The sequence below is a fragment of the Protopterus annectens genome, chromosome 2.part0 (assembly GCF_019279795.1).
Source record: "Protopterus annectens isolate FY-2018-M chromosome 2.part0, PAN1.0, whole genome shotgun sequence".
NCBI lineage: Eukaryota > Metazoa > Chordata > Ceratodontiformes > Protopteridae > Protopterus > Protopterus annectens.
In genome coordinates this window covers 1,266,911,333-1,266,923,948 of record NC_056728.1, presented here as the reverse complement: position 1 = coordinate 1,266,923,948, position 12,616 = coordinate 1,266,911,333, and the positions used below count along the sequence as shown (strand labels likewise).

Below are 12,616 nucleotides of genomic sequence, written 5' to 3'. Positions count from 1 at the left end.
AGTAACATTACACAGTAAGATTGGTCACCCTTTGGGAAGGGCTTTAAAGTAGCTGATAAGGGGTTCTGGTGGCAGTGATAACTACCTTATAGTCTGGGAAGAAGGGGTCGTAACTAGTAAGCCTGTGCCAGTCTTTCCCAGGTGTGTGTTTGTGTATAAATCAAATCTCAAAGTGTGTGTGTGTGTGTGTGTGTGTGTGTGTGTGTGTGTGTGTGTGTGTGTGTGTGTGTGTGTGTGTGTGTGTGTGTGTGTGTGAGCTACTTGGGCAGGAACACGAAGTACTGGCTGGACAGAGAGAGTGCTGGGAGGACTTGGCTTGTAATGGCTAAGGACTCAGCTCTATAGCTGTGTCAGTGGGGAGTCTTACTGGGGATCTGGAGAAAGAGAGAGAAACCAGCCCCAGACTGACTGTGATCTCTTTGTGCTCTTAAGGGAAATTGCCTTTACTGTGTGTGTACTTGTCATCCTCCCAATGTGCACGTCCCTCACTAGTGCTAGTGGTGAGGATTGAGGCTCCTTGATTACTGGGCAAGTGCAGGGATGTCACAAAGTCTAGAAGACCTTTGAGGTTTTAGAAGATTACATTTAAGAGCCTCAGCATATGTGGGTCTATGTGTCTGGTCCACATTACATATAATGGATGTAATGTGTGTGTGTTAACAAACTGTTTGGTGTTGTTTGTTTTTGTGAGAATCTTGTCTCCAGTGACACTGTGTAACTACACCTCTGTCATACTGTATCAGTTTATTTTAGAAATAGGTGGTTGTCAGTAAGCATGAAACAATTGCTACACTGCCTCATGACACCAAAATCCACCAAACTGGCTGCAGAAATAGTAGGAAAGTGCAAATTCTTGCATATAGATCCTTAATTCTTGCTTTTTAGTAGTGGACATTAGTGGTTATTGGCTGGCTACTAGGATGTTACTTATACTTCAGGGCCATTGCTCTTTGTGCAACTAGTAAGGTCTTGTAACCTGATGAATAGCTTAAGGGGAGAAAGTGCAAAATGATATTTATATGTTTACTGTCAACAGCCAATAAATGGGGAGAGGTAGGGAATTATGTTGCCAAATTATCATAAGGGGTAGGCAACAACAGATACACTGAGCTGACTGGCCTGGAAATGCTTTAATGCAAACTCAAGCCCTGAACAAGCCTGACACATATGCTTACTTCACAAGAAAGGAATTAGGATTTAATACTATGTTAGTCCACTTAAATAGCAAAATACAGTGCAACTATGTACTGGAATTACTAATATAGGCTTAAGGACCTTACTGGAATTACTAATATAGGCTTAAAGACCTTAGCTAAAGCAGACACACAGTTAAAATGAACTTAAAACAGATCAAGAGATGAAAAATCATCACGTATGGTTGTTGCTGTATAGAATGGAACTATTCCAAACAAATGGCTTGCTTTCACATGTCCTGTTTCTTTCCACATTGGGAGCATTTTTTCTTACCACAGGTTTGAATTGTGTATGTACTAGAGACACAAAAGAAACATGTTTAGGCTGACTTTTGTAGTGTGCATTATAACCACCTATATTTACAACACTTGGTATATACATAATTTTTCCTTCTTAACTTTAAGAGCTATCCACATTTCTCATGCCCCATTCATTTCAAATATTTTCTTTATTTACAAGGCATTTTGACAATAAACAAGAAAAACAATTTAGTTTTATTGTTGATATCAGCAATACACAACTTCAGAATCAACTTTCTTTTAAAAGTCAACATTCATTGCTTGGAAGTTATACTTTGACCATGGGACACAATTGTTTTAACTCATATAACTGTAAAAAAACAGCTGCATCTGAAATGGTTTCAAAAGTCACACTTCGGATAACCTCACAATCCAGTATTTTGGTCATAAGAGACTTCATTGTGAGAGACAACGATGTCCCACCCACCAAGCTGAGCAAGGAGAGGGTTACGATCCGTTGCCTATCAGGGGCCACGATCCTCTAGATCACACATGCACTCAAATCATTAAACCATAATCACCAGTATGATTCAGTCATAGCCCATGTAGGGATAAATGACCTGAAACTGTACCTATCTGGACTATATGAAGAGAGGCATGATGAAGCCCTCAGATTGTGTGTCCCAGGCCAGTATGAGCCCAGCTTTGAGCAGCATTCTACCTTCTCCAAGGATGAAGCCACAATATAAACAGAAGATAACTGACTCTAACAATTGGCTTAATTTCTGGTGTCATTTGAAAGGGGTACAATATTTGTCTGACTGGGAGGATATGTTTAACAAAATGAGCTACTTCACCAGGGATGGCCTGCATCTGTTCTCCTCTAGGCTTAAGAATATTGGTTTAAACTTTGTCCACTGCCAGAATGCCTTTTTTAAGTTTTGCTAACCCAATAAACCATTGAAAATTACTAAACCAACCCAGATAATCTAAAGGTGATACTGCTGAATATCAGGAGTCTAAACAAAAACCTCAACTCCCTAAAAGCTCTTCTCACTCTGGGGAATATAGCTGTCATTGTTGTTACTGAGACATGGTTTAAAGCCACAGACAGGACACCAGCAGGGGAAAAAAAATAGTTCTAATCCATCTAAAAAGAAGCAACACCTCAGTGTTTCCTTCTTCCTTATTATTTATTTATTTATTTTTTAAGACATTGTTCCATTTAGGGATTTAAAGGAACGATCATAAGTTGCATGGTCAGTAAACAGAGTGGTCTGCTAACCTGTCTTGATAGTCACTCTCAGATTTAGTAAGCAGAAATTGAACACATTAATGATGGCAATGAAACTTATTTTATAAAATAACACGTTGCTGATCTGTTTTAGTCAATAACATTTGTTTTATTTCCTATAGGAAGTCTACCCCCCAACAAAGGCAATAGCTGTTGCTTGGCCTTTTACAACCCATACTACCATGACTGTATGAAAGTGTAACTTTTGTTGTCTATTAATTGCATATGATTGTGTGAAGGTTTTATCTTAGCAACTATTTTATTAACTGCTATATTTAGATTTCTGATATTCCTTTTACCTTCTAGCCATTGATATGTATGTCACAGCTAAATGTGCATGGAAAACGCATGTTAATTTATTAATTTATATTTTAACTTCTTAATGACATTTGGTTTCAAAGTAATAGGATATCCAATACTACAAACATCCTAAAGGCAATGATCTGTAAATGATGAAGACAGTTTACTGCAATAGCCTCATATCTTATTTTACACCTCAAAGCAAGTAATTATAGAGACAATAAGGCACTTGCAGTGTAACAGCAACAAAACACATCTGTGTTGCCCTGAGTGCAGTACACAGAAAGTGGACTGCAAATGGTGTAGAGCCCCAGAGTTTGGAATATTTCAGGAGCTAAACCTTCATTGTCAAATAGTCTTGTTAGATATCCCTTTAGCAAATAAAAAAATAATGTCCTTAGAATTCTGACTGTAATGAATATGTCATGAGGACAAGCCACAGATAAGTCCTAGGACAAAATTGTTTATAAACAAAAAAAAAAAAAAAAAAAGAAAAAATCTCACAAAACTTTGTTCGGAGACCACTGTGACTATTACCTTATTTTTATTTATTTATTTTATTTTACATTTGTTGACCGGGATAGTCCGACTGGATATATGTCCATTTTCAGCGGAGGCCTGCGGAGAAAAGCTCCAGATAACACAGATAGAACATAACAGATATGAGTCAAACATATTTACAAAGCCCTCTAGTAGATACTCACAATATAGACAGTGTGTAATATTATACAAAAACAACAAGTTAGTAATAGATCATGCAGCAAGCTTTTCTTGAAAATAATATTTATTGACAGAGGCCCAAGGATATATTTCAGTAATGTCTAGACTGTTGTCTAGACTGTTTTCTTTACACTTGTATTGCCCATACCATGTCTTCTCCCATTTTGTTCAAATCATTCAACAAAGACACCCCAAACTACTCAACAGACTGACATCTCGGGGCCTTTTCTGTCTCTTATGCATGACAAAATGCCTTCATGAAGAACAGATCTTTTCTGGTTAACATGCTGAATGAAACTCATAGTAAGACTTGTTATTCTTTAATCTGTTTCCCTCATGGGTTTGGGGAGTACATTAAAACATGGTTTATCAAATCCTGTTTCAGAAAACAAAAATTCTTGAAACACATTCACCTCACAATTAACTGAAAGAACAGAAAATGTATTCCAACACTCTAGTGCTCTTTGCTGAGGACAAGCTACTTAGCTTCCACATATGGCAGTGGGAAGGGCTCCACCCACATAATCCTGTTACTTGTAATGCCTATCTCTAAGATCATTATGTGTTAGCGAAAGGAAAATACTAATCCAAGGATTCAGAAAGAACCCTGCTCTGGTAGTAAGACCTGCAGTAAAAAAGAGCTATTTACACAATGTAGCAATTTGCAATTCAGAAACGTTAACAGCAATGAGGAAAGACTTCATTATTCACTAATTTTCATGTTTCTGAATCACCCTTAACTACAGAAGTGCAAATCAGCATTTTCCTGTAGTAGTTAACATTGGCGGCCCATGCATCACATTGGCATAGACACCCCCCATTAGAGTTTCATTCTTCCTGTTGTTTATAATGTGCATCATAACGCTAGAAACTTTTTAAGTGAAGCCACTCCCAACAAGATCACTTTTCTGGCAGGTTGTTTCTTATATCTACCCTTTCCCTCATAACTCGCGTACTGCTACAGTCATTGAATCATGACAGACATTAGAGATTCATACTTCTTTTTAAGTCATATAACAGTGGCTAAACTAACTGATCAGTTACTGTTGTGGGTTAATGCTGCTGCTTTCTGTATCATGGGTGCAAGCATTTAAACTCCCCTCCCATTTTAATTACATATATTTTTTAAACAATTGGGTAATATTTTGAAACGTCTCTGATCTGGTGTCTAGTGGGGGAGCAAGAGGCCTACTATCCTCTGTGTCAGGTTAGAGGGTACAGGGGTTAAATCTGTTTTATCACGTTTAGAACCGGAGCGGCCTTAGGTCAACTGGTGCCCTAGGCAAAAGGGCTCCATGGCGCCCCCCACAACACCACCCAGTGCCCCCATCCTGGTCTACCTACACCAAATAAATAGTGGAAAAGCGCCCTTGCTAGAGCGGCACCCTAGGTGGCTGCCTAGCTGGCCTATGCCTAAGGCCGGCTATGAGAACACACTATGTAGATTATCTTATCCCTCATCTCTAGAGTCCCCCCCAACCCATATCATCTTTCTTTCTTTTTTTCTTCTAAGTTCCTTTGAGAACAATGTGAAGAGTATCCCTGATGTTTAGTGCTCCCCAATAATTTAGGATTTGATCATTAGTTTAGGAGTGTGTGGAGGTGTGACAATCCCCCCACTCAGATGCGCACATTCACACACTCATGCATAAAGACACACACACACACACACACACACACACACACACACACACACACACACACACACAAAAAAACACCCTCCTCTGCCAATACTGTAACCTCCCAGGCAGACACATGCTCAGACATACACTCACCCATGTAACCCCACACATAAATGTATGCCCCCAACAGTACCTGACCAACACCATAATGCACAAGCACTAGTTTTTGTCCATGTTCATTAACACAAATGGCCATGAGTGGCTGTGTTACCTCTCAAATTGCTTGGCTGCATAAATGTCTTTTACTATGGGCTTTTCCAGGGGAGATTTCATGGCTAATTAGCATATACCTCTCCCCCACAATGCCCCTTTAGCATTTAGCACAATTGTAGAGACAATGTGGGCTGCAAATTTTCAAGCTAAAGTACCCATAGTGGACTCTAAACCAAAAATGGTTATCCATGTACACCTCACAGTAATCTTTCTGAATCAACCCCTATAGGTTTATAGTCATCTCATATACACAGGCTTTCTATCAAGAAGGCAATATGGGACATAGAATAACAACTTTACAGACATAAAAATCAATAATAATAAAGCAGATGCTTCCAGCTGCTTTGCTGTATAACTGTACTGATGAACACTATGGTATGGAAACAGCAGTGATGTAGTTTATGATACAACCACTTCTGAGATGGGTACCTTTGTCATGACATAATGCCTCCTCTGAGGTCTCATCATCCACTGTTTCTCTTTATTTTCCCTTCTTTTTTGTCTCTTTCTTCTTTAGTGACCGAGTCGCTCTAATTCTGTAAATTTCTTACAGACAGCTGCTTAAAGTCATAACAGAGCATGCTCGCTGCTGAACTGATGTGCATGTCAGAGCAAGTGCAGTAGAAACCATTTCAGGGACAGTGTTTTCCGGTAACAGAAACAGGGCTGCATTAACATACATCTACATTGTAGCACCACTGTCCCCTGCTAGTCTGTGTTTCATTTTATTGCTATAACAGATTCAAATCCACTTTACCATAACAAGTCTTGGAATCTTCTTTAGCATCTCAGGACTGATAGCTTTGCTAAAATGGCATACAACTAATACCTTTTTTTTTTTAATAATCTTGTATTTTAGTCAAAAAATGTATGTGTATGACAATACACTCATAAGACTTGACCCAGTGGTCAAGGATCTGAGAATGCATGTAGACAAAAGCCTGGTTTTTGACTATCATGTTTCTATGGTGGGAAGGAAATCATTCTGCATTGTAAAGCTTATAAGAAGGGATATGGCATCTGGGTCAAAGGACGTCATTATTCCACTGTAGTCATCCCTCATCAGAGCAATCCTAGAGTACATTGCCCCCTTTGGTATGTACCTGACAAGGCATATGCAACAAATGGTGCATCTATAGATGTTCCTCACTAAAAGAATGCAGGGCTTAAACAACTTGTCCTATGTGGATCCTCAAAGCCCTTTCTCTGTACTGGGCATTCTGTAGAAAGCTGAGAGGAGATCTATAACTGGTCTACAAAACATCCTCTGATTCCACTGTAATGGACCTGTTGTAGATCTACAAAACAAACTGTATTAGAATTTCCCAGTGTAGGGACTTAAACCTCATCTTCAACATAAATAAGACATGCCGTAGGGACAGACTACCCATTCTCTGGAATATGTTTCCCATTCATGTCAAGCAGAGATCATTCCTAACCCAATTCAAGCATAACTTCCAGTGGATGGGAAACTGGAAATGTATCCCTCGTCTGGCACTTATATCTTTAATAGCTAGAGGCAGCCTGTAAATGCTTGACTACCCATGCCCAAGTCTGCATATACCCCATAAAACAACCCCAGAGAATAAACCTGGCAGATACAATTGGGAAAGAAGTCTAGGCTTAAAAACACCCCCCAGGGGTCATTAGTCTAGTAATCTCTTGTGAACCTATATAACCCAATATGAAAGCATGAAGTCTGCTGCAGAGAATGTAGTTAATGTCCTGTCATAGTACCTGCTGCTGTTGGGCAGTCAGTTCAACAGTTATAGCTTGCATTCTTACCCTTGTGAGGAGAAGAGATGTGCCCACAAAAAAAAAAAACAGAGCTTAGTAAACCCTAGGTAAGACTTCATACTTAACAACTTTTTGTTGTCCCTGGAGTTCACGTAGTTTTTCACAAATCAAATGTATTAATACATGTCAAAAATCAGACAGCCCGAGTTATAAGATTTTTCTTCTGTATATAAAGAGAGTGCTATCTCAAAAGCACATCTTATTTTGAAGCAGCTCTGAAACAGTTCCTTGAAGAATGTTACTATTTATCATGGGCATTGTCATGATTTTTGTAATTGTGTGCCAACTTTCAGAATGCAATCTCTCCCCTACAACTGTATCCATTCCAAATTCCCTGACAGACAGAGAAGATACATTTCAGGGCAATATACCTTTTTACTACAAAAAATACACTAAAATTATTTATAAGCCGAAAAGAAGCTAAGAAGGCACTATGGAAAAATAAAGCATAAACCAAAAACTTAAACTTTGTTGCATATGCTAGTGTTTAACTTTAAATTCTAGTACGTCATTGCAGAAATAAAGTATTTTTGAAAAGGTATGCCATGGCATATGTGGTATGTATATATATATATATATATATATATATATATATATATATATATATATATATATATATATATATATATATATATGGCTACACTCATGCTATTCATTTGTATACAGTACCATCTGGGAACTTTTATGCTGAAGTCATATGATAATCCTGGAAGTCGAAGCAGACCTGAAGACATAACAAACTGAACTTAAGAAAAAGAGAGAAGGTAGAGAAGGGCAGGCATTAGGAACAAGGTCATTGAAGAGAATATTTAAAACCACAGTTTATGTAGCTGGTGGGAGTTGAAATGAAATATTGCATTTTGTGCTGTATTTATGTATATTATTTTTATACCCTACAGGAAGTCCCTTCTCCCCTACCAACATCATGATCTCTAATGTCACGGATTCTTCTGCATTTGTTTCCTGGGTAATCGACAAAGGTGATTCCGTGTCAGCTATTATCATTCGTTATAAAATGGACAGCAATGCAGACCACACACAGGAGATTAAGTTATCTAGTAGCTCTGTGACACAGTATCAGCTGAAAGGGCTGGAACCAGACATGACATATTCCGTGGTACTCTACGCTGAGAACAGAATGGGCATCAGTCTACCAAGTCAGGAGAAGAAGCTGAGAACATTACAAGAAATTAAAGGTGAGTTTGGTATAACTCACAACACGTGTACTGCTATTTAAAATACACTGTGCAGGAATGCCATATTTACCTTTTCTGGGAGAGAATACTTTTAAAATTCCAATATCTGGACTGTCTGAGTACTGGAAAAGCACAAAACTGCATGGAATTGTATGCTATGCAAAAAAAAAATGCAATGGAATTTTAAGCTAGAACACTCATACCCCGTTTGTATTTATCTTATATTTACTTCTCATAAAGTTGTCAGTTTGTTTTATCCACTCTTTTAAATTTTGCTTATATATTGATTCACCATTATAATGTAATTATGCTAATGACCAACAATTCAGTTTAACAATCATTAGTATAATTCCTTGAATTTCAACAAATCAATTAACCTTTTAATGTCCATATTTCAATGTCTAAACGTGGGATCAAGGAAAAGGTACTTACGTATTATCGCAACCAGATTTTTGATGGCAATACTGGCTGGTTGACGATCAGGCAATATGTTCATTAATGTTTTCAAAATGTTAAATACTGTGTTTTCTGTAACAGTTCAGGTTGTTTTTAGGAGTGTTATCACTGAAAAGTTAAAAAACATACTGTGTTGTTCCTTTATGCACTTAACTTCTGGTATGTCAGTTATTGTAAGTCTGCCCGCTGAACGTTCCTTCTTCGTGGTAGCAAAAACGATGTCTGCTAACGTATTGTAGCATATTCCCTTGCCCAAAACTGTTTTTAAAGGTTGACAGTTCCCATATCAGCCGAAAAGGGGGTAAAAAGCAGCTGACAGTTCCCACTCCAGCCAAAAAAAAGGAGGAGAAACATCTACATATGTGATACTTTTGGCAGTAAAACACTCATACACTCCCAGGGCCAACACAGCATGTGCAGGATTGAAAGAGAAAGCTAACAGTGCATTTCTGTTCTTTCACAACCAAGTCCCACAAAAAGCCACTACATTTTCTTCACATACTGCCCGGGTCATCTCAACCCTATTTCCAGGACAGTACAATATGGCATGCATGTTGAAATAATTGCACATTACAGTTTTTTCACAATATGTGCTAGCCCGAGAAAGATCCACGCAGCAGGCGGACTTGAAAGAAGAGAAAAGCTGCTAGTGAAGTGTGGAAAGAAAGACGAACAGCATGTTTTTTCAATTTTATTGACATCACTATAGAAAAGACAATGTTGGGGTATAAAGACGCATGTTACACTACATTTCGCCAACATTAATGATACTCTTTCAATATCTTTATCCGGTTTTCACAACCGCGAATATCTGGTTGCGATAATACGTAAGTACCAAGGAAAATTATTTGACTTTAAAAAGAGTTCACCAATGAAAGACAGTAACAGATACATTTCCACATATGTACTTGGGCTTTAGAGGTAACTTCCTCCTTCTTGGATTCCTTTATCTTCATAAGTTCCAAATGGAGAATGTAGTTACTGAATTTATATGAAATTTGAAAGAAGGTTGTCTGGAAACAAGGGAGAACCTACATTGTCTGACTACTTTAACATCCAAATCTTTAACTTCTCTTAAGCAGCGTTTTGTTTAGTTCCTCATAAAGTAAAACTGTATAAAATAAACTGAAGACAATCAAGAGGAAGTTTACCAGTAGAGACAAATTTTAAATGTCAGCCATTGCCAAGATTTTTATTACGAGTTAATTGTATACCTAGCTGTATTAAAATCAAACAGGTAAACTTATGCTCCCCCTTGTTACTAACATTACCTCACACAATAACTCTGCAGAATGTAACAAAGTCTATGCAATAAGATGGTATCTTAAAACTGGTAGTCTCAATTCACTGAGAGTTACACATCTATGAGTGTGTCACAGGTTCATCTAAATACTTTAATTTATCAAGCTTTCATCCTCCTGATATTCAAGAAGCTTGACTGCTATAATCCCATGTTGAAAGGTTCTTAAGTAGTTCCTAGGTATGCAGTTCAAGAGACCATTGAAGAACCTTGCCCAGTTTCCCAAATGCCTGAAAGCACTATCTGGTTAAATGAATTTCTCAGAGTCCCACAGAAGGCAAATGAAAGCTGAAAGAATGAAATTCTGGTCTAGAGGAAGCAGTTACTAATATGTTACCCATTCTGGTAATTTCTTTCCCAGTGGTGCATTCCTTGAATAAACTTTCAAAAAGACAGGATCAGGCCAGAAAGTTTACATTTTAATAACCTATAAGAAATAAAATATAACATTTTCTAAGGCATTTGCCAACCCTCTGATTTTTCTAGTAAGCAATCATTGTACCTTTTCAATTTCTATCAGGTGTCTTGTTCAAAGGTTAAACAAGTAGCATTTGTATTCAATAATGGATTAGATTGTTGATGTATGAGGTTGAACAATAATTCCCCAAAAAAGACTAGACATGCCTTTTAGAATTAGCTGGACTACAGAATATGCTTTCCTGTCTCTGGCAGATACACAATGGTCAAAGTTTAAATAAGAACCTTTAATGGGAGTTCTAACATTTAGAAAAATAAATCGAATCAAACAGAATAACAACAATGTCCAAAATTTGTGCAATTCTTTTCAAACATTTTTGCAGTGGCAGGTGACCCCCTGCACCATCAATGGGAAGGGTTGTGCCCCTGGCCTATACCCCTGTTATTTTGCTATACTAACTCTGAAGTTGTTGTACCTTGGAGTAGACTGAGTACTCTGCGATACAACTGTCTTGGAGTTTGTATATGTTTCACTTTTCACATTTATAGTTTTGAGGATCACAGTTATGAAAGTCAAACATTCAATAGACACCCTACAAATGAGGGCTTGGTTAGGTTTTCTCTGGTTTAGGTGTCAGAGGAATCAGCAGTTATTTTGCTGGTGGCATGCTTGCAGCAGTGGTAATGTCTGTGGTTATAGAGCTGTCTCTTCTTTTCTGTATTGTGAAGTTTTTACATTTACTATGTCCTGTGGCTGAACACTTTATTGTTTACTGATGCCATGTTACAGTCACTTTTTTGCCTTTTTTAATTTATTTATTTATTTTTTTTTACAAATCTTACAGATCTAACAATAATTTATTACTGATTTTAGCCTTTGAAACCAAGCTGAGTCTATAGTTGCATCTGGAATATTTGATAAAGAAACGCTAATACTTTCTATACTTCAGTAAGTCTGACTTGTTTTTAAATAGGGTCATTTCTGAAAGTTAACTCAGATCTATTTCTGTTGTGCATCTTAATGCATTCTCTTATTCTACCAAAGTTCTTGATGAATTTACTTAAATACCTGTGTCCAAATGATTTGCATTTGTGGTGCTGCGGCAGCATTGTCGCCTCACAGTAAGACGCTGTCCGGTTCGATTCTCAGCTAGAGCGTCTTCTGCATGGAGACATGCGTGAATGGGCGTACCTTCGTTGAAGGTTGTGCATCAGGCCTGGCAAGCCGGTACGTAAAAATCAACTGCCAATCATTAGCGGACCGGAGTTCCGCTGTGGCGACCCCTAACCGGGAAAAGCCGAAAGACACAAACAAAATGCATTAGGATTCGTTGGCAGTATCCTGAGCAGATGTACTTGGGTTATTGAGGAGAGTGTCCTTGTTTGTTTCAATATAAATGAGTTTGATTTTACTCTTAGGTTAAAGATTATGCTGTTGCCTGCAACATTTTGCCTTTTTTAGAGATGCTACTCCTTATTGTACATGTTTATGTAGATACTATATTTTTTCATTATGTTTTCATTATACCATTCTACATTGCACATTGTTAACCATAATTATATTATAACCATGATATAATCTGGGCCTATCCTGGGTTTCCTATGTATGTGCTTATTTTGTGCATTGTGTTCACGTAGTGTCTGAAATCTATCCTTTATTATCAGTGCATTAACCCAGTTAAACAAATTAAAAATAAAATGAAATCATGATCTGTGTCAATTATGATTAGGTGGGGAGAAGAGAGATCCTGGGTTTATTAATGTGAAATTCTAAGAAGGGCTGGTAATATCTTACATATTATACTGTC

The 12,616-nt window shown here is 37.7% G+C and overlaps 1 protein-coding gene across 1 annotated transcript in view; it reads left to right on the top strand.

Annotated features, from left to right (window-relative positions):
• Nucleotides 1-12,616, top strand: part of TEK (TEK receptor tyrosine kinase) — a 767,861-nt gene that overhangs the window by 514,694 nt on the left and 240,551 nt on the right. Inside the window, exon 12 of the mRNA XM_044061437.1 lies at nucleotides 8,339-8,635. Coding sequence (XP_043917372.1) covers nucleotides 8,339-8,635 — 297 coding nt within the window. The remainder of the gene's footprint in view (nucleotides 1-8,338; nucleotides 8,636-12,616) is intronic.